At 37.9% G+C, this 27,017-nt stretch overlaps 2 protein-coding genes across 2 annotated transcripts in view; one reads left to right on the forward strand and one right to left on the reverse strand.

Annotated features, from left to right (window-relative positions):
- Positions 1-27,017, reverse strand: part of LOC131670224 (multiple PDZ domain protein-like) — a 209,321-nt gene that overhangs the window by 152,704 nt on the left and 29,600 nt on the right. The window lies entirely within an intron of this gene.
- LOC131670228 (zwei Ig domain protein zig-8-like) overlaps positions 1-27,017 on the forward strand; it is a 216,703-nt gene that overhangs the window by 20,484 nt on the left and 169,202 nt on the right. Inside the window, exon 3 of the mRNA XM_058945657.1 lies at positions 24,623-24,786. Coding sequence (XP_058801640.1) covers positions 24,623-24,786 — 164 coding nt within the window. The remainder of the gene's footprint in view (positions 1-24,622; positions 24,787-27,017) is intronic.

Genomic DNA, 27,017 nt, shown 5'->3' on the forward strand with positions numbered 1-27,017 from the left:
TAGAAAATTGATAGAAGGTTCCTTCTTTTTGGAAAATAAAGCCATTCCGTGCCGATTGTCTTTGGCTCTTAACTAATTTATACTCCCACTGCCGCAGCTTCTTAGAGTCGAGCTCTTAAACCCCTTAATTCTTTCGATGGCTTAATGAAGACCAAACAAAACAAATAGAAAAAATAAAAAGTTAGCGCGCTGATATTCGATCACGATTGAATGGCAACACGAAAAGGACGAAAAAAAACGTAGAAGGAAGAGTAAAAAAATAACTAACGTCTCGTTTCTACGCTTCCGTTAGATCAATATTTGATGCGATGGCGGTGACAACGTTGTGAAAGTGAAGAGTGTTAAATCGAAAAAGAAAACAAATACAAAGTAAAACTATACAACACAGACGTGCGAGCACAATAATCTCGACGGAGACTTACAAATACACGCGGGAGAAATTAGAAAACCGCGAAATTAACTTTCATAATGCGAACGACGTATCTTTTCGTCGTGAATTTAATATATTTCAGAGGCACACGGCATATGCTTTTGAAAAGAAAAGGCGCAGGCACGTACGCGCGACGAGACTTATTAAAAACGGCCGCTCGTTTATCATCGACGCGCGAGAATCAATTCAGAGTGTGTATACTGTCTGAATAAAAAATTCCGCCGTCGTGTGGACGACGTCAAATAGGGGGAAATTAATTTCGGAATCGGCACTCTCCCCTCCATTTCCACGTCGTTGCAGGAACAAGATGGCGCTGCCTTACTCTTTTTCTGTCGATCGCCATGATTTTACTTTGATGAATTGCTTAGGGAAACAGTTATGAAATACGAGAAGATATTGAGACTAATTAGGAAAATGAGAGGAAATAAAGGGCAATCAGATAGTCGTTCCAGTTTTATTTTTAATAAACTGAACGAGAATTGATTTTTATTGCATTATCATCGTTATTGAGGAAGGAAAGAGAAGTTGGAAAATTTCTTGGAAATAAACAAGATCGGCAAAAGTAGAAAAGATTTCTTTGAGATGTTTGTTTCAAAAGTTCAAATATTTACACGAGTTAAACTTTTATGAAAATTAGTCACTTGGAAAAATTGCTGAAAAGAAGTTCTTTCAAATGTATGCCAAGAAATAAAAATCCTTGCAAATATTCTTACGATCTAAACTCGAACAGAAAAAAAAATAAAAAGAGTAGAATAGAAAGTGCAAAATACCTTTGTGTTCTATTATGAAAAAATCGATTCTTCTCGACGCCTTCCTTCTCTCTCTCTCTTTCTCTATCTCGCATTTCGAGAATCGCCCAACGTATCCATTTTGCTGTAACTTGCCAAAATCGAATCTGTCCATTATTCGGTTGCGATCGGGAATCGCTTGTAAAAAATTACCGTGTAACTTGTGCACTGGCTTGAGAGTAGAAGAGACTTTTATATATATCCTTTTATCAGAAGCAACCCAAGACTTCGATGTACTTTGTGCTCTCGCGGGAGGCGATGATTTATTCGGTCCGAATGCTAAGTGTACGCGTTGCTGCTTCCAGTGATGAAAGAAGACGGAAAACAATTTCGCGAGCGCTCTCTCGATAATGAAATAGCCCTTTTCGACAAATCAATCTTCCTTTCAATACAAAGTTTAGGACCGTTCATTTAACCCGAAAACTTTTATCTTTCTATGCCGTGAAAAAATTGAATTCCCAAATTCTTTCTTAACCAGCGCTTCTTTACTCTCTTACCTTTTCCTTTTTCCGTTCCCTTTTCCCATATTACCTATCCTTCTATTTTTGTTGGAAAAGTGCTTTGTATCTCATGAATGCAAAATCGTACAAATACACTTCGTAGCACACGAGCTTTAGTGAATTATAATGGTTTTGATTCAGTGGGAGTTGAGTCAGACTTGTGAAGTACTAATGAAACGTTAATTTAATTAAGCAAATTAATCGCAACTTGAAGTTTGAGCTGCTATTGGAGCTAGAATTGATTTCTTTCTTCTTCTAATTTTCTTTATCAAAAAAATTTTTTTAATTTCTAAATAGATTAATGATGAAATACGGATTACCTTTATTCGATATACAAAAAATTTAGAGAACAATCTCTTTGATGAATCGTAAAGATAAAAGATAGAGTTGTTCAGAAAAGTTCTAGGAAAGTACCAAATACTTTTTTCCAATTCCGTAAGAGTTTGCAGACACCGAACGTAATTTACAAAAGTGAAGAGGGGAAAAAAATAATGCAAACAGAAAAACGTGTCGCGCTTCAGTCTGTTATCCAATAAAATCAAGCAGAATACCTCGGTGAAACAAACAGTAATTGACAAATCAAAGCGAAGCCACACGTAAAAGCGGACGCGTAGAAAATGCGACGAAGGAAAATAAAATGAATGAAGCTCCTCCGGTGAAAGCGAGAGAGAGAGAAAGAGAAAGAGAGAGAGAAATGCAATTCCATCGTACAGCCACAGAAAGGAAAAAGAAAAAGAAAAAAAAAACGCAAACCGATAAAACCAAGGGTAGTCCAACAAACAAAGTCTTTCGCGTAGAAGCGAAGTAATTAACGAGTCGTCACGTTGAAAATAAGATTCGTGAGTTGAGATTGACGATAAAAGTGTGGGATATGTGACACGTGAAAAGCGATGTATCGAGCGGATTATGATCCAGCAAACATTACGAAAAACTGAGCGTGTACGTGTACATATATAGGTGGATGCTCATAATACCTTAACACTCTTTTCTTTTTATTTGTTCCGCTATTCCGTGCCTTCTTTTCGCTGAAAGTGAAAGGATGAGAGAGTGAGAGAGAGAGAGAGAGCTCCATTCGCTTGTTGATTATACGGACCGTTCTGCCGGGAAATAAATTGCCGCGCGGAGCTAGCGATAAACGACTTCGAGTCGTAATAGTAAAATCTAAACGCATAGATAGACTCGGATAGCCTTGCTTTTCTAGCTGATTTTTGTGCACCAAGTTGATTTTTCAACATTGAATGATGAAAGGTAAAATCTTTTCGTTGCAATTTAACGGAATGCTGGATGAGTTAAGTACGCGATAATGAAGTGCGCTATGTAAGCTTGAAATAATGGAATGTGAACTCAAACAACAATTACAGCAGTGCTTTACGAATTCTTGTGAAGCAATGTTCATTAAACAAATTGCAAAATCAACATAAGCTATAAATATTGCAGTTTTCGTTTTTGAGAGTTATTGAAAAGAGAAACAGATAAACAGAAATATTCAAATTTCTCATTTTTATTAGATTATTGATAATAAAACGACTTCTATCGTTTTATTAATTATTTGCATGGAAGTCACCGACTTTCTACGACTATGTTTTAAAAAAGTTTTCACTGAAAGAGTCTCGATAAAATTACGTACCTCGATAAAATTCTATTGGTTTGCTACGTGATTGAAAAGCGGTTTCGTGAAAATCTGTGCCTTTTTGGCCTCTCGATCATTATAATTTGCTAATCACTTTTCACTTCAACTTAAGTTTTAATGAAATGAAGTCTTATTAAAACGTAAAGATCTAATGAAACTGAATGGGCTGATTAAATATCAATCTACGTTGAAAGTACAGAAATTAATGAGTTACTCCAAAGAACATAGAATACAGACTGTAAGAGATGATATTTCAACTATCAGTGATAAATTTGTTTTCCATTTTATTAAAATTGGAAACAAGTTTCTTACTGCATTATTAATATTATTTTATCGTGTATCTGGAGTGAAAGTACATTTCTACAATCATTATTTTAAACATCCCACTATACCTTTATTCTTTGAATAGCACAATAGGAGAAACGCTGTTCTCGAATTTTCGTCGAAAATAATACAAACGAAAAATAAACAAAAATTAGTCTGAACTTTTCCGAACAATCACTTTCATTTAAATAAATACATAAATATTCATGAAATAAAGTATGTTATTATATTCAACTTCAAATGAAGATGATGAAAATACTTGAAATTGGTATTTGAAAATTCGCTTCATCACAGAGATAAGTAGATCTTCCATATCCTGGAGATCCTCGTCCAATAAAAAAAGCTTCGACAAAGAGACGCGTCCGACTCAAAAGAGACATAAGAACGGGATAGTCGCGCAGGGTCGCTGTAAAGGAGGCAACAAAAAGGTATCGCCGACGAGCAAACAGAGACGAATCGAAGAGGTAGACGCAGAAGAGAGAGCGAGGAAGAAGAAAAAAGAAACGAGCACGGACGCAGGAAGAATACGCCGATATATAAAGCGATAGTGGGCCGTTAAAGGGAAACGAGCTCTTTCGTCATTTTCAAAGGTAAGGGGCGGGAGGAGCGGGTTAGGGACCGGTGCTGCCGCCAGCTCCGAGACGCGCGTCGATTTGCGACCGCGGTCTTTAAAGCTCTCCCATCCGGCTCTTGCAAATCGAATACTGGCTGAGTGAACAGCGAGACTGTCTTCTTTACACAGCGAATATTTTGCCCATTACCTTTGCTTCATTCCATAGGCAAATTCTATTATCGTAAGTTTGCTTCGCCCTCACATGATTCCGTTTTTTCCCCTTACTCGCGTCTCACTCTCTCTCTCTCTGTCTCTTTGTCTCTCTGTCTCTCTCTTTCCCTCTTTCGCCTCCCTCTGATCGCCAGAGACGTGTGACAAAAGAACCTCGCTGCCAAGTCGTGGAATGCAGACACGCGTTATAATCCGTGCTAGCGTGAGATGTGTTATGCAAAGAAAATATATTCTCTAGTCTTAGCCGACTTTCTTCCACAGAGATAAAGAATTACTATTCCGTTATTTCATTAATTTTTCACGACGCATAGCGTTGAACATTCCACCTTCCTACGCTTCAGTTTGAAAATAAATTATTTTCCTGGCACCGTCGACATCATCGTTGTCGTGAACTGGCCTTTTATCTCCGCCCAACGTGACGTTAAGTTGAATATCACGTAGTCAAAAACTGACGCGTTACGACGGAATGTTTGCCTGTGCCTCTGTGACTTCGTATTTTAACAAACGGTTCGATGAAAATCACCATCATTATTTATTTTTAATAATGGTATTATCATTTATTTTCTGCAATATTCAATGCGAACTTAAATGGTACAAAATAGTAGTAAACATTTTTTCGAATTTCAGCATTGATCATTGTATAGCAGCAATTTCAAACATTTTAATATAGATAAACATAATACGTAGGTATATGATATAAAAAGAATGTAATGACAATTAATAATAATATAGTATTCCTTAATGCAGATTGAATAATCGGCTATCTAATAATCCCCTTATAAAAAAGTGATGGAAGCCATATTGAAGCATTTTATTCGTGACCTGATTGGCTCAAATGAAAAAAACTGCGAGAATTCAAATTAATTTTAGTTGATTTTTTATTTCAGATTTAATTTAATTTGTTTTTAGCAAATAAATAAAATATAAAAAATATAATCTTTCATTCATCATTTATGCTCATAATGTAGTTCATTGTTTATCAGTTTTATCCCTTATAAAAAAAGTGATGGATGCCACGTTGAAGCATATAGTGATCTGATGGCTGAGATATAATTGCGTGATATACTTATGTGGCGGAAAATAAGCATATAGGTGTGGTTTTGAGTTGAGATTTTACTAATAAAAATTCAAATCATTATAATTTATCATACGGATAATTTTAAAGATAAGAAAGTAAAAATGTAGACGGTAATATTGTTTATACCCTCATAATATAAAACTAATAACGAAGAAATCATTTTATACAAATAATATAGGTTGAAATTGCTCTAAATATTTTCTATTAATAATCGAAAATTTGGTTTTTGAATGTGTAAAATAAAAGTTGTAATGTTGCAATCTTTATTCAAAAAGTAGAATAAAAGTTTAATAATAAATTAACCCGTTGAGAAAAAAATAGTATAAGATTATATTTATTGCAGTTTTTGATATAATAAATCATAAATTTGAAAACGTGTTTCATCAATAATACACATTTTCCGCTGTGATATGGGTTTTTAAAAAAAATTGAAAAATCTACCTTTGAAAAAAGTAATTTGTTAAATATGTTAATATTGATATAACAATAAGAAATAAAAAAGAAGATAAAAATGCGTAAAGTTTATCTAAACCTATATATTTTTATTTTCCTATATGAAAAAGTGATGCTGAGTGAAGTAATTTTATTTATGACCTGATTGACTGAATTTCGTCACGTGTGTCACAATTATGAGTAAATCGGTCATAATAATAAATCGAAGTACTTTACATCTATCAATACAAATAAGTATAATAATTTGTAAGCATTAAACTATGACTTCCACATTCTCTCAATGGCCTAACCTTAAAAAAATACGATAAAGTAATCTTAATACACTTCAATTGCATTTATTTATTGGACATATAAATTAATTGAATATATTTTTATTGTAAAGTTTAGCTTTGGATAAATATGATCAATATTGAGAAGAATGATAAATTGATATTTTATATGAAATTCTGCGAATTTATTTCGGTGTAGTCGGCACCGTTAATTTATTTTAAATAAATTTTGAAATTTAATTTATAAATGTAAACAAACTCTCCAAATGATTTCAGATGAATAATGGAAAAAACAGTTAAATAAAAATAATATCTGTTGATATGGAGAAATCCTATGGAAAGCTTGATAGCATGAACCAATACGTTGAAAAAGAAACAAAATTAAATTGTTAGGCGCAGATGATGGTTCTATCCTAACCTTATCCTTGCCTTATATTTATTTTTATTTTTTATTTTTATACTTTTTACATATTTTATTCCTATTTTATCTTTAAAAAAAGATGAGTCGCTGACATCTAGCGTTGTGATTTGTTGATGCAAAAATAGAACGCGAAATTTTGAATTTTCCTATACTTTGAAATATTATTATTATTATATATCAAAGAGTGTAAGATTTCTATTTTAGCGATAAATTCAATTTATGAATAATTAACATGGATAATAAACTGCAAAAATGGAAATATGTTAGTAAATTGGTTTAAAAACATAATACGTTATGTTTTGAAATTATTTGTACAAATTGCTAATTTTATAACCATTTCCGATACTACAATCAATATCGTTGTGTTAAAATTTGGTAGAAAGGAAAAGAGAATGAAGAGAAATAAAATAGAGACTACATATTTATCTTTTGTATATTTTAAATTAAAACGTATGCGAACAAAGAAAATTAATTATCAAAATATTAAACCCGTTAAATTAGAAGAATATTCACGGGTGTTTTCATAGTGGCAGCAAAAAGTACACGATGTTAAATGTATTACTCATACTAATATAAGATTGGAGCCATAATCACTACTATTGAATATGTAAGTTTAGTGTTGTATAATAGTATAATAGCATTATTGATCTTAGGTCGAATTAATCTTTTGAATAATTTTTCCGATATATCTTGAAATGAGTAAAAGTTCATCGATTTTTGAGAAAAAATGGGTGCATGTTCTATTTTTATTCATCAATAAATATTGACGTATGTAATCTATTTTAAACAGCATGACTTATTCGTGTCCATTGAAATCTTGAAGTTGACATATAAAAGGTTCAAATAATGTAATAAATAATAGTAAAACATTAAAAAAGAAAACGCGCGAAGCGCGTTAAATAACACTAGTAAGAAAAAAAAAACATAAAATAGAGCTTTCGTCGAGACAAGGGGCCTTGATAGCATGAAAATTGAGCAAAAAAGGAAATAAAATAAAATAAAGAAAAGCAATCTCGTCTAAGTGAAAGTATCGGATCGATGTCTCGGGTATCGTATTAAAAAGCAATCAGTTCGAAATTAATCACTAGATACACCTCGGGATGACGTGTAGTGTGGTAGAAATTGTTTACGGAAAAAGGTTAAAGAATTGAAACGTTAGGGATTAAATTACATTATTTTGAGCGCTTGGCTTGGCTGCTTTACTATAATTCCAGGAAGTTTCATGAGCTAGAAGGCGATAACGGCGTCAATCGTAATTAGCACAGACGCTCGCGAGAGGAGTAGCTTTTCCCCCTCGGGACATCGTTTAAAAATGCATCTCGTCCCAAGGTACATATATCCGCTTCGTTCGCTCAACTGACGCCTACTTATCGGCAGGGAGCTCAATGGCAGGTCTAAAATTATCAAGCCGTTTATTTCGAACACGCTGATGTCTAAGTTAATCCAGCGGGAGCACCAAAGTGGCTCGATTACCCTTGCGCGCAAAACCCTCGGCGGCTTTGCTCTAATGACTTCTGAGATTTTGATGTCATATTTCGATAATAAAAGTTTCATTAACGATATTGCAATGATGTGATTGCCAAGCACGTCACTCGCGTACTCCTTTTATCTTTCATCTTCCCTTTGCTCGATCTCTTGCTCTCTTCGTCGATATTTTCTACGGCATTTTTTCCACTTTCTCTCTCTCTCTCTCTCTCTTCCTCATCTTCTTTCCCCAAGATACCGACCTATTTATCTGATCCTACTTCAGATCGCTCTAGTTTTTATATTTTTATTCCGGCGCTCGATTTCTGCGCTATCAAAGTGGATACATTGAATTGATTTTATTTCAGATAGTTTCCTCTTGTCTTTTTTTTCTTGTTTTCTCAATTTTTTATTGAATTATACTTTTGTCTATTTTACCATCTATTCATTTCATTGTTAATTCAAATTGTGTACATAATTTTTTTGCTATCGAAATAGCTTCGTCGAAAGATATTTTTGGAAATTCTTGCAAATAGTAAAAACAAGAGAAGATTATATTTCTTTAACCAGTATATTTTTATAAAATTTTTAGTCCATACTTTTCATGTTTAGTGCTTCAAAAGAATTTCGGAAATTTATTGTATTTCACGTTCTCCGAGATACTTTCTACTATTTAGTTGACTTCTCTTCAAGATGTTCATCCTTTTGTTCAGAGCAAACGTTTACTTTCATGAGATCAAATTAGTTGAATTAACGTTTAGTGAAGTAAAATTTGTAAATTCACAAAGTAGGTTGAATAAGTAATTAATAGTAAACTGAAATTACAATTCGTTGAAACCAAAAGGATAGAATGGAGCAAAGTTCAGACTAGCGTTCGATCACCGATGAAAGAACACACTCGTGTGTCCTCTCGGCAGAGTTCGAATGTAAGCAGTAGACCTTTTCGTATAGTGCGGGGCACGCGTTGTGCATCTGTGGATATGAGTGAAACTGGCCGAAGCGGAGTATTGAGACACGGTGGTTGGCTGTCGGTCAGCAATCAATTTCATCCCGTCGACGGATTGTTCTTCAAAGGTGGTCGTGCGTTGATCCTCTCTCACTCCTCCCCGTTCAGACACAATGCTTGCCGGTAGAAGGGTAGGCATTAGGTTGTGTGCGTGCGCACGTGTGTGTAACCCGCAGAGGATAATTACATCCGTCTCTACGTCATATTATTGTCCCCGGAGGCTCCATTGTCCTGTTGCGGATACAATACGACGACGACTTCCAGCTCGTTGCTTCCTCTCCTCGCGATCTGCCAACCGGTCACCCACCTACAGACCAACGCACATCCACAAATATACGCATTGTCCCTTCGTCATTTGTTATTGTGATCTTGCCACGGTTACTTTTGTCTCACTCTCTTCCCTTTCGAAATGTAAGATGCGTCCGGCGTGGTGTATGCGCATTGTGCCGGCAACAGAAGAATCGACGAGGTGGTTTTTGTCGTCTAGCCGTGCAAGCGATTCTCTTATCTCTTTTGTCCCGAAACCTGAACGGACTAATTGTTACGCTTCTATGCCCGCATGGTGACGGCTTTATGCATCTATCCTTCACGTTAGCGGAGGCACATTTTTCACTGGGTTTTACTTGCTTCGTGCGTAATTAATATCTTTTAGCCTGAAACGTTTTACTTGATCATGTACCTTCATGGCTAAACTATTTAGGCGGTTTATAACGTGATTTAGACACTTGACTTGTTATGTGTGTGCAGTTTCTTTTGAAATTTTGGTTTGTAAAAGCCGATGTTGGCGCGGAGCTTCACTCAACGGAAACGCAAAAAATTCTGCGCAGTTGGCTAGATGAATTGGATGGACTCCAAATATTATCATCGAATGACAAATACGTTTATTCAACTTGCTAGGAGTAAGTTCGTGAAAGAGAATTAGTCGTAGCATTTTCTCAATATACGTTTATAAACTTTAATCAAACTCGTCGAAGATTCTGAAGGAAAGAAAAGTAGAGCAGTGAAAAGAAGGAATAATAAGTTCAATGAGCTAAACAAGGCTGTAGAGAGCATCCAAGTTATATATGAATATACCGTGAACGACGTCTTGTGACAATTATTGAGAAAGTGTAACTTCAAAGCTGTATTACTTCCGCTAAAAGAGCCTTTTACATTGTACACGCTACCCTTTTACTATTTGGTTAACGCACCTGTCCTCTTTACCCAAGCATTTTCTTCTCGTCAGCAGTGGCAAGGAAATGTGTTCCACATCTTTTATGACGCGGCGCACAGTAAAGGGCGCTTCTTTAAACTTGCGTAGCGCCTTGTATTTTCTCCCGGTAGTTTGATCTTGATTTCTTTTTTTTTTCCTTCTCTTTCTTTTGTACTTTTCTTTTCTTTACAGCCTACAGATGTTTGCAGAGAGAAGCTGGTAGATGAACGAGAGAGAAATCGCGCGATTCAACAGCCTGTAAAAGTTTATTTCTTCGAAGATTTAACGAATGAAGCTATAATTAAACATCAAACAGGAGTACGCTGCCAAATTTATGACTTGTTGAAACTGGGATAAAATAAATAGGAACGCTATTAGACGCAATTTGATGCGTATGGGAGTATATTCAAAATCACTTGATGCCAAGTCGTCGCGTGATTGAATATTAATTAGCAACGTTATCCATCAAAGCGAGAATATCATCCAATTAAATGCAGACGAGCGAGTCTGCTTCTAATTAAGATCAGGATTGGAATCGATCTTTCTCTTTCGTGCGTAGGAAACTAACAAACATAGTAAGCGATAACCTACATCTTCCACTTCCGTGACTTTGATTTATCAAGAGTTGCTCTTTTCCTCCTTCTTTTTTTCAGTACCTAATTAAGTAAACGCTCCACTAGAAAAACATCCGAGTTTATTTGAGGGACAGGGAAGTCGGCGAGTGAAAGAAAAGTTGCCTTGGCTCTTCGCCTCGTCGAGCCCAAAGTTTTAAATTAACAAGATCTAATTTTCAGTAGTAGAAATAAACGCCCGGGAATTTAGTCTGCGACAACGGCCTTCCTGATTTCTTATCGGGTCACCCGTTCGCACCCACTACCAACAGCCAGCTGAAAAGTCACAGCTGTCGCCTTGTTTGTTCATTTGCAGGACTGCTCATTTCTGAGTCTGAGACCGTCGTATTATTTCTTCTTTTTCCAGTAGCATTTTCTGGATGCAGTTGTTGCTGATTCAATTAGTGGCCTACATATTCCCGCGCTGCCAGGAATGTCGAGATAATCGATATTTCAAATTGTCGATTACTAATATGGAATGTTTCTGCTAATTGGTATATGCCAAACTCAATAACTTTGACAGTTCTGTTGATTTGATAATGTTACCATATCAAACATTTCTTCCTAACCGTTATAATTTCAGCATTCAAATAAGAATTTTTAAATCTGTTTGATATAAAGCAACGGTAATGTCACAAACCACCGAAAAATATTACCAATCAATCGTCATTTTGCAACGGTAAACCAGACAAAAAGAGAGCGAGAGAGCAAATGCCTGTCACGAGTTGCTTTCAGCGAGGGAGAATTGGCAAAAAAGAGCAGGACAGAGTATCCGTTTCCCGGACAAGCGTGAGATATTGGTAAATTTTGAAAATCGCTCGACAGACGTCGTTACTGGTGTGGCGTTCGTTTGCTTTGTCAACGACCTCGTCGGAGCCTTCATTAACTCAGACTAAGTGTAATGGTCAGTAAGCTGGATTGCATTCTGAGAGCTTTTCGTCTCTTCTCCTCGCCGTCACTTGTCATCCCCCCTTGCGACCTCTTTCTCATCTCCTTCTGTCTTTCCTACTAATAGTTGCCGTCGTAATACCTGACAATTGGACTGCGAATCACAATTCCACGCTCAATTTCTTAACGCTCGCTTCGTTTACAACGTAGGAGAGTTTCTCACGCTCTTTCCTCGGGGTAACTGAGTAAACGCTTGATCTGTCGAACGAGATTATGCCTGTGTTTACTTTTCATGTTCTCTTTCTCTCCGTATCTCTCTCCTTCTTTGCAAGCTTGCGGAGTAAACCATTAAGCTGCTTTTGAAGGAACAAAAATAACAACTAGTTTTCCGATTTCGTTTAGAAGCTGTTTGTTATCGAAGCTCACAAAAAATTGTTAGAAAAACTTTCCGGAAATAGTAAAGTTGTTTTAAGAGAATCTATTTTCATGTTATTCTCTATTCAGCATCTGAGTTATACGATAACGTATGTAACATATGAGTTATAATATTTCACCGTGTAGCCGTTATGCAAACATGTAATTGATAAATTATATTAAACTCATTCATTGCAAAACTATAAATACTACCTTAATTCAATTAAACAGCTACATTCAAAAATTGTTCAAAAGAAAAGCAATATTAAAATGGTCCAGTTAATTTCTAATTAAATAAAACTTTTCAAGTGCAACATTCTTCTTTTATCTTCTGCTCATAAAATTATCATAATTCATAGTCAATAATTGAAAAGCTCGCAAATCCATTATCTTTTTATAAGTCTATTCAGTGTGAAAGAAAGAACTCGTGGAATTAAATAGACTCAATTGCAAAAATTCGATGAAGATCAAACCGAAAATAGAATAATAGAGGGCAAAGAGTAGAATAAAGTGTACGAGGACGAGAGAAGCGCAAATATTTAATTTCCATTAGTCTTTTAGCAATGGTGGGGTTATTGGTGGTGTCACCGTGGCAGAAGAGCAAGCTCCCGTGGCTAACTTTCTCTCTTTCTCGTTGAGGCACGTCACAAGGAAATTCCTTATCATAATCCCTCTCTAATTATCGCAATTAAAAGGCACTCAAAGCAAGCGCGCTGCTGCTCGGTTACCGCGTGGCGAAGAGCGAGAGAGAGAGAGAGAGAAGCGATTGCTCATCCCTCTGACTTTCCACTGGAAGCCAATTTCGTTTTCTTGTTGCCCTGATCCTTTCAATTTAACCTCTAATAAGCGTTAACACGCGTCCTCTATATTTTACAATATTCTCTCCTGCTCACTTCGCAACCCAGGCGCGCACGCACCGCGCGTGCGGCTAAAAGCTCACGCGGGCAAACTTGCTGCGGATATTGTGCAAATACCGCGAACTAAAAGTGTTATTGTCGCGTGAAAAATGAGTTGTCAATGTTTAATCGTTGCTCTGTACATCCCAGTCTCGATTTGCGTTAATGGTTTCAACACGAGACGGTGCAGACTCCATGAAATCTCGACTATGTATTACTTCTATCTGCCTCGCTGGGGAAAGCTTTACCACCGAGTGCAATGTGCACTCAAGGAATTGGGGCCTTTCTATATATAGTATACGCGCCGTAGCCGCATAGCAGCACGAAAGCAGTGAGTGTAAACCCTCCTCCCTCTCTCTCTTTCTCTCTCACTCTAGTAATCACCGCTTAAGTCGAGGTCCCACGCACGCGACTTTTCTTCTTGCTATAAAGTTCATAGATCTTTCTCTCTCTCTTTCTCTCTCCATGGCCAGGGTTAATTGAGCGAAAGCTCTAGGAAACTTTCATCATCATTTACTCATGGTTGCCACTTTATCGAGTCTCTCATTCGTTCTCTCTTATTTTTTAACGATACCATTTCCTTTCATTAGAAAGCAAATTCGACGTCTTAACTGACAATATATTGTGTCAAGGTTGTGCACTATACCTTGGGAACAACTTCCATTTTTCATTTGAGAGTGTCGTCGTCGCCGTCGCCCAGTTCCTTTGTTTCGCTTGTTAGCCTGGTTTTTTCTCGGCGAAAATGAAATATGACTCTTTCTTCGAGTTTATTTTCCCGCGTGCGCTCCTTTTATTTGTTCTATATAACGTCGCTTGTTCGCACTTTGTTATTTGTCCTGGTGTTTTATTATGATTTTTCGTCCGCTGGCGTTATGAAATTGCGCTAGTTCATGGTTATAGTGCGCACAGATCAATTAGTTCAGTCCGTTAGGTCTGCTACGTCGATAGAAGATAAATTCTATATGTCACGCACGATTCGTCCTGCGTGTATTATAGGCCCGCTTGTTACAAGTCGTAAAATGTGCCCGTTGAAAGAGTTTTTATTACGAGACGCGCGGTCGGTATCGCGAGGTTATTATCAGCCGTATACGTTGTAACTCGGATAGGACGATTTACAGGCGCAACTTTGCGCGCGAGCATGATGCAGTACCATAATGAAAATTCTCGTGGTCAGCACTCGGAAACGAAATATGAACTTATGCTCGTTGCCAGAAGAAAGAACTGCTGCTGCAACTGCGCTGCGCGGACAGCTGAAATCCGGTGGAGAGAAAACACGGCTGCATCGCGAGTATAAAAACTCTTCATTAAAAAATAAACGACTTTCAAATTTTCAAAAGTTAACCAAGTTTTATGAGCTAAACTTTTTTCACGCCGCAGTGTGCTTGTAGGTCAACTTCGTCACTTAGAATTTTCATCCCATTTGCCAACATGCCTCTTGGCTAAGTTCTGCTTTCTCCCCCCCCCCCCCCTCTCTTTCTTGCCAAAATAACGCAGTTACAACATCCCGCCCATATACACAATGACAAAGAACATAAGTTTACATTACGCAACGGGAAAGTTTACCTTTGACATATCTCATATATGTCATGTACCTGCCTTTCATATCCCTTATCTAGAGACAGTTATTAAACTGATTTACGTACTTGTTGCATTTACTTTTCAAACTATGCAATTCACTACCAGTACGCCTGTTGAAGACTAATTATTTACTTTCAACTGCGTCTTAGTTAGTCTTTCGTCAATTGATATTAAAGTAATTCTTCAAAGTTTATATTCCGAGTGGAGTATTAATTACCTTGAAACCTTACAATAAAAACAAATCAATACACGCCTGCAATTTAATTTTCGACAAATTAAACGAATACAGGCTGGAATGGACTTTTCAGCGGACCAATAACCGCAGGAAAGTCGACGCAACGCCGCAAAAACGAAAAGCTATAGGTGCGCGAAGTCCGCTCTGGCTTTTTAAAAAGGAAACCGCATAATGAAATCTCTCGTCCCAGCTCCCTACATTATTAATCGCGCGGCGACCGCATCGCACACGTATACACACACGCGCGCGCGCGCGCACACACACATACAAAGATAAACATGCGCGTATATACCTTTGGCCTCTTTGAGACTCGAGCGTAGCCTTTTCGCACATAAAAGCGCGCACTTGCGCGACGTCTCCTTTAATATTTTCCCTCGTCTCTAGCCGACTAGCATGTCCTCTCTCTCTCTCTCTCTCTCTCTCTCTCTCTCTCTCTCTCTCTCTCTATCCCTGGTGGGGCCATTCGTCGTGGGAGTTAAGCGCGGCAGAACGAATCTGATTTTTACGGCGGCCTAAATATTTTATTCGTCGATAGTTACGCCTTCGGTCTCGTAATTTTTCTCCATACCGGGCGCCCGACCGTCGATGCTCGATCTGCCGGGTTTTTTCGGTTTTCGTTGCATACCAATCACACAACGTGACAGTTCTTCTTTCTGCTGAGAACTTGGGAAAATAGTTTTCGCATTGACTCGTGCGAGTCGGCAAAAAACTTTTTCCAAATTGCCCGATTCGGCGTCGTGACCGAGAGCAAGCTCGATTGAAAATAAGCTTGATGGACTCGAACGCTCGCAGTAGCGCCTGTGGCTGTATTTGTAGAAAAATAACTTCTATAAAATTTTCTAGCGCGAGAGTTAGCAGGAGGAGGAAAAAACTTGGACGGATTTATCATTTTTAGTGGCACTTGTTGGTAATAGACGATTGATTTATCGGATGGGAACAAAGTTTGAGTAGTAAAGTCGCGAGGGATTTTCTTTTTTCTAAATTAGGCCAACAATTAAGACTGTCCAGTAGCTTTTCACAACGTGGACTCCACTAGAAAGGAACAATTTTTAGTTGCTAAGTGATATAGAAAAAACTTGGTCGCTCTTATATTTTATTGACATTCCTTATTACGAACTATCGCAAAAAACTTTCGAAATAGAGTTGTTTATATCTACTCGCGAGACCAGCGCTTGGGTCGACGAAAACCACATAAAGAAAAGTTTTGACGAGTGGTTGTATCGATCGATAGCGAGGCTTATCAACGGAGAATAAATTGGGATTATCAGAACGTCTTAGTACATTTGAATTAAGTGAAATACGAAAAAATGTTGTAAAGTGGGTACTTCATGAACAAGTACAGCTCGGGGTACATTCGTGTACGTGTAATGATTGGAAAGAGAGTTCGGGTCTTACATTTATTTTAACAAGGAATCTAATAATGCAACAGATATAATTTATGGTGAGCGATTGATCGTTCGCAATATTAAAGATTTGTTGAATAGTCTATAATCGATTCGGCACTCCGGTATCCGACGCGGACACGACGATCGGACCAACCCAATGACATTGCCACAGAGACGAAACCGGACGTGATTCGTTGTGTACTTATCACATCCGACGACACGTTGCAGAGTAAAATGTTTCCCTCGTGTAGGTGTCTCGGACGCTTAGTTTGTTCGCCTTCGACTCCAATATGCGGGAAGAAAAGGCCGATCCCAAGGCGGAGTCGTCTTTGCTTTCAGCGGACGCCGACGAGTCACTCTGGGTTATTCTTACGTGGTTGGCCTTCCAGAAGGCCCGACGACATACTCCGAAATGGCGGAAGTAGTCGATACCCTGGTCAGACAGGAGCTGTCTGGGAGTTGGGGTCCGGACTATGTTCGAGCAGTCAGTGTTCTTCGATCGTCCCTTGATCGCCGTGTCATCCAATTCCAGAGCCGAATTGACGCCTGCGCAACAGGCGCGTATGACAGCGCTACATATAGCGCTATAGTGCATATGTAAAGGCGGAATTTTCGTAATTTCGGAAGGAGACGATACGTCTCGTTACAATCTGCAAGCAATACCGTGAATTCTCAGTGGAACGAATCTCGTTTGGTCAGATTCAACGGAGCGGATCGTTTGGATCGATGCGCTCAGTAAGTTCAATAGCCGGTAGGTAAACTGGCAAATAAAATTGACAAAGTAAGCAATGCTGCACTCTGCAGGTTGCTATGCGCGTGTTTCTCAATGGACTCGGCCTAATTGCGTTACTCCTTGTCAATTTCCTCACTAAAAATCCGAGCGTGGAAGAAGAAGATGATGAAGAAAAAGGGTCGAGGTAGAAAAGAGAAGGAGGTTCTCGTTAACAAGCGGCTATACCTGGTGCGCTCGTTTAAAAGCTTTGCTCAGCGGCCCGTGGCTGCTCCGTAGAAAAAGGGTTCTAGTGAACCCGAGAGGGGGGAGAAGGAGGGATTTTCCGAGGCCGACCACTTTCTCGATATTTGTTAGCAGGCCCTCGAAACTTATTTGTTATGCCGTCCGATTAATCGGGCTTACTCTCTCTCTCTCTCTCTCTCTCTCTCTCTTTCTCCGCGCAAATAAGTTGATGCTTGGCCGTTCGCTTGGATAAAAGGAGAAGCGAGTCGCAAAGTTTTCTGCCGCTGCGTATTGCTATGCATTGTGCGTCAACGAACTTCGATCGTGACTTTTTTCCATAAAAACTTTTCAAGAATGATGTGCGCCAAGGCATCGCGTGCACGTGTGCGAGCGGGATTTCCTTTGGAATATATGCCGTTACTATACGCGAATCGTCTTCCGCGAGTTTTTATTTTGCTTTTTAAACATCACTTCAAACTCGCCACCATTATACATAAGTGAATGATAATTAATTCAAGACACGTTAAAAGCTTATTTGCAGCTGAGCGTATTTCATCGTGAGAGATCGTAAAGACGCAGTAATCTGTTTTTTGCCTCATTATTAAAACGACGCAATTTAACGGAAAGCAAATATAAACGTTCTGGAAGTTGGCTTTTTAAGAGCTTAATGACTATAACTTAGCAGGCTCGACGGCAATAACCTTGGACTATAATGCGGCATCAACGAGATTTAAAGGCATTAAAAGGTATTAAAAAGGAACATTAAATTATAAGAAACACTGATAAACCAGAGCGTCTTTTTTGATTGTTATTCGCCTCGAGCAAATTGAATGAATGATAAAATGCGCTCTTGACACGAAAAAACAGAGAGCTAGCGTATGAGAGGGTAAAAGATCTGGACTGTGGTGGCGGATGTAGAACAGTTAAAATAAAAAAAAGCGACTATTTTTTAAGGCGAGCTCTTTAAAGCATTGACCTAAATATCTCGAGGGCAGAGCCAGAAAACAACGGGGCAGCGAGTGTGCCAATAGCTAACGAAATTTCATAAAGTAAGAGGCAAGGAGCTTGACTATATAGCGTTGTGCCGGCTTTCGTGCAACTTGATATCACTTACATCAGTAGGGAGCAATTGAAACTTGAGTGTGAGTTTCCGACCGACTCTCCGCAGTTACAGCAGAAGAGGGGTCAAAGCAAATTCCCACTCCCCACTTCTCTACTAGATGTTTGTCAACTTTTGCGGCACAAGAACCTGCTAGTCCAAACGAGTGTGTATTAGAAACCACGACTGACTCGTACTGCCCTGGCGCTACCCTGACGCTGTCCTAACGCTGCCCCCACCCGTGTTACGCGTCGTTTTCCCTCGTAGCTTTCGTTACTCTCCTGTACATCCACGGATATGTCTGAGTAGGCTCGCATCTTCCAAGTCGTAACTGTATTTTTATTTCTCTCTCTCTCTCTCTCTCTCTCTCTTTCTCTCTCCCCTCGTGAATATATACATCGCATTTTTATCCCTTGGCTATACTGTCTTCTGAATCTTCGGGACATGTAGCATGCTGCGCGCACAAAAATTTCTGCTCTTCCTCCAAATAAATAATGGGATTCAAGGGAGGCGGGGAAATAGTGTTCTCATTTTCATACTGCTGCACGCGCGCAACCACGAGCTCTTTTGGAATATCAAATATTGAAGAGCCAAGATTTGTGCAATATTTTTCCCCAAACAGACAGCGACATGATCTTGGCTCAACGTAGTAGTTTTTGTAAAAAAAGTTAAATGATTCTTTACAAAGTGACACACTTTATTAGATTCCATATTCCATTCGGACGTTGAACACTGATTTTATCTAAATGACATTACCATTGACTCAATCGATAAAGCATTTATAAAGGCACGTTCTCGTAATGACAAATAGATGATTGATAATAAGATAGTTATGAGGCTCATATAATCCATTGAATTCAGTTGGTTGACAATGCATTGATGCACAATTGAGAGCACATTCTATAGATCGAAAATTCTTTGTATGAAAAACACGATTCTACTATAACAGTGATAATTGTGAACGGTTTTAATGTAATAAAAACGTCCTGATAATTTCGTACATTTTTATATGTATAGGATGACTTGTAACAAATTTATCAACAAATAACATGTGAATACTCACATACACACGCGCGCGCAGAGGCGCTCTCTCTCTCTCTCTCTCTCTCTCTCTCTCTCTCTCTCTCTCTCTCTATATATATATATATATAGTTGCTTGATCATGCGCGAGTTAAGAAGAGTGAGAGGCTAGAGGAGGTATATATATATATATATATATATATATATATATATATATATATATATATATATATATATATATAAGCAAATCAAATGCATGGTTAACTGGCAAACAGAATAACAACATCGAGTGTGTAATGAAGCAGATTAAAAAGCGAGGGTAATCACATTAGGTGACAGCAAATAACTGTTGGCGTAGACTATATCGTCGGAGAATGTGTGTGTGTGTGCGTGTGTGTGTGTAGTAGTAGTAGTAACGACACTCTCGGCGCAACTGAACCCTCGTCAATCTCGACTAGCCAGAAGTATAGAGAGAGATGGAAGAGAGAGGAAAAAAAGTTGGACGTGGTACTAGTGCGGCCCCACTTGACCGCGTTGACTTCTCCGCTCACCTCCTCTAGCCTCTCACTCTTCTTAACTCGCGCATGATCAAGCAACTCGACGTGTTTGCCGCTTGGATTAAGGTGCAACAGCGAATCAATGAGCAATCGGTTTTTGCCCTCGTAAAGGATACAGACGAGAGGGAAACAAATGAAAAAAAAAATACGGTGGATTGGCATTGCATTGTCATGGAGAGAGGCTTGCGTTCGCTGCTTCCGAATGAAAGATTTGCCCGGCACACGCGATGTAGTCCAAGCTATTCTATGTGTATGAGAGAGAAAGCCTTTTTATCGGGTATCGGCTAAAGGTAGATGCGCGTGAGAGCAGCAAATATGAAAATAAAAACAAAATAGAATCTTTATATGGGGGTCATATGACTAAGATGAATACAATAGGTATATACACTGACACAGCGGATACGCATATCTTTTGAAAGAAAGTATTTCAATTCTTTTTTACGACGCTAAAAATCAATTTTTTTATACCGCATTGCAACTCTGAGTGAAGCTTAGATATGTAAGAATCATTTTATTTATTACTGATAGAAATATTTGAATTTTAAAAAGACTTGAACGTCCTAGAATAATCTATAACTCCAATATAATCTTCTTTTGCCTACAGTTTGTGACGTGAAAGGACCGGAATTACAGTTTTTGTTGCACTTTTTCTCAGGCAGCTTTACATTCCTTGATAGAGAGTAATCCCTCGACGCTTTGTTGTTATTCGAATAATTGATTTTATCTAGGTGAACATACTTATTATTAGGCTTCATTGAGTTGACTTTTGAAAACAGTCTAGACACCTAAACGACATTAACCAATTTAACTCAGGCATTTTCAAAGCTAGTTGTTAAATCCTCTTCCCGAATATTGCTATTCTGACGCACACAGAGCGGTAGAGAGAAAAAAAACCATCTGTCGTAGCATCGGAAGGCATAAAGTAAAAATGAAATCCTTTCATAAATCGTAGAATTCACGCGCGCGCACGAGTCTTAATAAACTTTTACTACGCACGATTTGGCGAGTCAGAGCGAAATATCTATGGACACGTGAGAGATAAGCTTTTGTTTTATCCGAGGATCACGTTCACCAATATACATTCTTCGCAGTTATTTATTTCCGATTAAATATATCCAGATGCGTGAGAGAACAATAACGCAAAAAAAAACTCGGTATATCAAATATTTCCGCTTCCTAATCTCTTGTTCCTTCTGTATAAACAAAAAATCAAGTAAAAACATATGCGAATAATGGAAGCTTAAAAAAGAACATAAAAAATAAAGAAGGAGAGAGGCCAAAGTGATATCCGGATATCGGAGTGTGTTTCGATTCAACTATTCTATGGGCTGCTCGAATTTCGACTACTCAGCCCCGTTGCTATAAAGCGCGGCGAATGAATTTTCCAGCGTGATATTTATTATTATTTTTATCGAAATCGAATCCATCGGCGCAGCTCGAAAGGAGTTTTATGACTTGCTTGCGCTAGCTCTCGAAATCACAATTTCAAATCGAGTCTCTCTCTTTCTCTCTCTTGACTGAGGCTTTTCTTTGGCTACGCGCGCGCTCTCACCTCGTGTATTCGTTTTATTTACTCACTCGGACTGTCGCAAACGCGCGAGCGCGAAAAACCGAGGACGGATTTGGAATTGTCAGTCTGACGACGGTCCGATTTCAATTTCCCCGCTCGCGCAAACCTACCTCGTTCCTCTTTCAGGTTCGCCGCCAAGGGAAACCCAACAGTTCTTTAGAGTGTGTGCACCAACATTTTTTTTCTTTCGCTTCGTTTTTCTTTACGAGCGTGCCTCTCATTCTCGTTTATTGTGATTCAATTGAATTTCTGGTTTTCTGGAACCATTGAAGATTTATTTATCTACGTCAGTATTTCATTTCCACGATGATTAATTATTTCTACGTTGTCAGCAAAAAAGCATGCATTCGTTCGTCGGATATAGTGCATTTGATTGTGCGTGTGCAATTTTCTTTCAGCGTTACAGAAAATTGCTTTTTTCGTAAGGAAAAAAAATACGAGCATCACGCTTGGACAAGAGGTTTTGCTCGAATACAAAGTCTCTTGCGTTTCTTTATTTCCATGTATTTCCATTTCTTAGCAAATAAAAAAATAGTAGTTTTCTGAAAATTAAAATTCAAACGAAGAGCCTTTCGAGGATAACCAGATGTCTTCGTACATTACTTGTTAGTCATAATTACTTGAACAGTATTTGTCATATATTATGTTCTTTTTTCATTTATTTTATCGAAAAACTGTAATTCTTATTTTTCAACATTTGTAAAAATAAATAAAAATATTTTCAATCTCATACGAACAATTATTATAAGAAAAAAAAGTATAACTAATTGTTGTCATTAAACTCAAATATTCTTGTCGATCGCTAAGAGAATCAAATTAAGAGTAATTTATCAACGCAGTTCTCATATTTATCGGCACTATATTTCATGACGTTTATTGAAATGACTTTTGAATAGAAACGTTCCATGGAAAGAAATGATTTGTGTCTACATCTCTTGGAAAATGTTCAGAGGTAACATTAATGACTGCAACATTTGGCAAAAATTGAAACTATACGGCCATACTCCATTATAACTTCGTTGAATATCCAGGCAACAATAAAACTTTTGAAATTCTAGCTTGAAATTCATTTGAATTTATTTTTCAAAGAAAATGTGTAAAATATCTTGCACGAATGTAATAATGGATTGCACGAGAGGTTGCGAGTTTTATAATACCTTTTCCATTCTGCTTCCTTATTCGCAGCTGCGGTGTTAGCGGATATTTTTACGCTCGAAAGTGTGAAGAAAATTAAATTCGAGCGTCGAGAGGATGGAGTATAAACTGCGCAGCTGTTAATTGTATACCGATATATGACAGCTTGAGAGAGCGAGAGAGCGAGAGAGAGAGAGAGAGAGTTTTTTCATTAAATCTTTGCCCCGGCGTTGTTAATTGTTTCTCCAGGAAAACAATTTGTTTCCAAAAGTATTTCACAAATAATTTAATAATTTTCCACCTTTGTTCAGTCATTCAAACTTGATATAACTTTCAGCTACATGTCGGGTGAATTTGAAGCTTATTAAACGCTTCTACTTTTTCAATTCAAAGTTTCAAACGAGCAGCTCACACGGTTGATCTATCAAAGGATTGACGCTAATAACATTCTCACTGAAATTCGTTCGGTCACGTGGAAAATAATTTGAATTTATGCATTATGGTATCATTACTGTGTTTTTCAATAACAATTGATAACGTCATAACTTGTTAATTCAAATATAAGCTGGATGTAATTTTGAAAAAAAAAGTTTGCGCTTACTGCGCTGAAAATGGCATTAAAACAATTGAATGCCGTTTAGGCAATGACTCCGAGCACTTGTATCGATGAAGATTAAAAATTGATCAGTTGACAGCAGATAAGTCACAAAAACAAGAGAGATAGCGTACGGTGTTGAAGGCTCTGCGCGAGAGTGAGAGAGGAAGCACGCAGCCGGGCCGACGCTAGCTTTTAACGTGGGGAGTTTAGAATGTTGTTTACATTCGATTACCCGTTTAAAGTCTCCAATTAACGACTAAATTAAAGTGTATCGCGCAAGTAATCCACGGAGGATAGGATAGACGGCACGAAGCCGAAATTGCGACACGCGCCAGCCGCAAATCTCAGCGCGGGCTCGCGCGAGTTTGCTAAACGGATAATGAGATTGTAGAGCGCGGCAAGGCAGGGAGAGAACAGGACAAATTGTGCCACGCAATTCGACTCCACGCACAATTACAGTGAGTATCGAATAGATCTGCATTATCGTTCTAATAGCGATAACATCGTCGCGCTCGCGCGGTATGGCCTATTTTCCTGACGCCGTGTACACAAGCGACGACCGACTACATTGATTTTGGAATTAGCGATTCATTTGTATGAAAATACGTTGGATGTACAAGTATGCGGATGCCAGCCGTGTGCATTGCTGTTAGTCATTTGCCGAGTGCCACACACCCCAGCTAAGTCGACAATTTATGCTCTTGACGCTTCGCGAGCTTTGCTAATCAGGCAAATGAGCGCGGCTCCGGCGATTTACCGATGAATTTGTAAGATTTTCAACCGTCTATGATGCATTTATCGAAGATTTTATTTATTAATTGCGATCCGTCGATTATTACCCCGCCAGCTACCCCCTGTTCAATATATCAAGTTGCAAATCATATCGCGCGCGAGTATTAGGCTATTGCACATTAATTTTTGGATCGATGATATTAATTGTAGTAAATCATATTGGCTAGCGCGATATGCAACCCAATAACGTCCAAGTGAAAAAATTATTGAGCTATTGCAAATTGATCATTTGACGTAGGCAATTACCAAATAACGGGTTAGTAGCGTTCAATCAGCATTATTTTTACTCGCGTTAATTGATCGAAAAGCAATATAAATGATTTTTTTTCACAAATCACCAATATAAAAGTAAATGTAACATATATACAGTACGATCTACATTAAAAATATTTTATTTTCGTTTGAAAAATCAATCATCACGTTCAGCATCCTGATGAAAAAAATACCGACTGGCGTGCAAAATAAAAGAAAACACGCACGACCTATCGAAATATTGCCAATTCATAAAAAAGTAATATCTCTGTGATGTGGATGTTTTATATTTTTTACAGAAGCTTTCGCGGCGGATCAGAGGTTTCTGGCTGGCTACGGTCCGACCACGAAGAACAACAGTGGCTGGCCGCAATTCGAGCTGAGCGTTGCGCGCAACGTCACCATCGCCGTTGGCCAGACGGCATTTTTGCATTGCAGAGTCTATCAGCTCGGCGATAAGGAGGTGAGTTCAGCTTTCGAAAATCATTCCCGTGACCTTACATTCACAATTTTCAAAACGCCTGATGACCGAATATTGAATTGTGAGACGAGTTGATTTGCTAAGAATACATTGTAGTTCAGCCGAAATATTTATAACAAAAGTCGGTTATCCGAAAAAAGACGGCGGGTCATTTAAACGATTGATGTAGAGCAGATCAATGGTATTAATAAGCAGTAGACGGACTTTGAACACATGTTTGCTCTTCAAGTGTTTATAGTTTGCTAAAGATTACGAGATCACAAGTTCTGCTCGCCGAAATTTATTCCAGGAGATGACCTTATTGCAAAGTTAGCACGTGTGCGACAATGCCGCATAGCTAACTAGAATGTAAATTAAGAAAAAAACCCTCTCGATTTCAGTGTCACGATGACGACGACAGTATTCTTTCTGTCATTTTAAAAATACCCTTGCCCCTATGAATATGCAGACACGTTAAATAGACCTTTAAAAATGCCTCGGGCATTGGTGGCTGCTCTGTGACGCTTAACCCCGATTATGAGCTTCATCACTGATGCAACCTCGACATCATTTCCAAAAACGAGTCTCCAGTTTCTTTGCAACTCTCTCTGCAGCCTATATAATCTGCAGGCTCCATTGATTTTCGAATGCCAATTGCGTATATCACGGGTAGTAGTCTGTTTCTTAACTGTTGTTTATTTATTTTTTTCGTTTCCCTTTTCTTGGCTTGCCAGCGCAAATTCACGAGCAATTTAGTCGTGCGTGTTCAGAGCTTCCTGCGTGGGAGAGAGGAAAGTTAACAAGACCGCAAGGTTGCAGCAAGCCGTGGTTTTCGGTCAGCCGCTGCCAACCGTCTCCGTCTAGAATATGCATGCAAGCACCTCTGTTTTTAAAATTAAGATACGCTCAAAGGACATCCGACATATCTTTCGTTCTGCAGAAAATTCCGTTATTCCAAACCGATTTTGCTCTAGGTTATGTCACGCACTTTGGGATTTTTATTTTGTTCCTCCACACAGTTCTATTGAAAAATTCAATTATACAATTGATTAATCTGGAAAATGTTACGTTACAGTCGGCTTTTTTATTTGAACCTGTTGTTTTCACTCACTTTGTCACGTATCTTTGTAACTTTTACAATGTAAAATAGACATTCTTAGCTTTCATGTACAAAAAATGATAATAAAACTGATAATCTTTACAAAGAAACTAAGAATAAACAGAAAAGCTATGCCATGTATGTCATGCACTAAATTTATTGTTTTTAAATCTTTACTACAGCGTTATTTGTAGATTATGCGATTTTGCTCAGCTTTCTGTTTTTTGTCTCTTTGCTACGTGTCTTTTTGAGGTCAATTGTTCCAGCCTTTGAGCTACTGTCAGCTAAACATTAGCTTTCCGGTGCAACGATTCCCTTCTCTCTTTTGATCGAGCATTCCGATTACAGTGGCTTTAGGTCGAAAGGAAAAAAAGAACGAAGAAACATTTTTCAGCCTACCGTGACTGTTCAAACTCAATGTACTTCATTATCGTGCTTTCTTTTGTTAAAAAAATTAGTTCGTAACTAAATGTGTACAGTCTGTATAACAGTATTATGTGAAAATATAATTTTCTGAATTTATTTTATGAGTGAGTCATTATCTTTTTAATATTAACTTAACAATGACTTACAAATTCTTACAGAGATTAGCTCTACAGAATTTAATTGTAAATATTCTTCAAAGTATTCAAGCAGTGTGTATACGTGGGTGAGTCCGCGATCGAAAAATTTGTTCTCGACAAAATAAAATAATTCTATCGAAAAAATATCACTTATCCAAATCTTTTGAAAACCTAGATAATTAAATATTTATATACCTTGTTAAAGCTACAACAAGATTGAAAACAGCTATAAAAAGTAAATAGGTCAATGCTTTTAGTTTCTTACTTCGACCATTAATTAGTTGCCATAATTATTTTGATTATATATTGTTGAAAGGAAAATTTGGAAAAATTGTTTCATTAATTACAGTCAGCCAATATTGAAAATTTCACACTGACGACTTTATAGCTGCTAATGATCTTAATAACTTAATAGTTAACTGGAAAGGTAATAATTTAATCATTCATGAGACAGATGAGTCACTGCGAGTAACGTATTTATAAGTTCAATTAAAAACAAAATGTGCAATAAATAACATTATATAGAGTCTAATAAAATTTACGAGGAGCCATAAAAAACATGTAAAAAAGCC

This window comes from Phymastichus coffea, unplaced genomic scaffold, assembly GCF_024137745.1.
Source record: "Phymastichus coffea isolate CEN01 unplaced genomic scaffold, Cenicafe_Pcof_1.1 PCOF00104, whole genome shotgun sequence".
NCBI classification, from domain to species: domain Eukaryota; kingdom Metazoa; phylum Arthropoda; class Insecta; order Hymenoptera; family Eulophidae; genus Phymastichus; species Phymastichus coffea.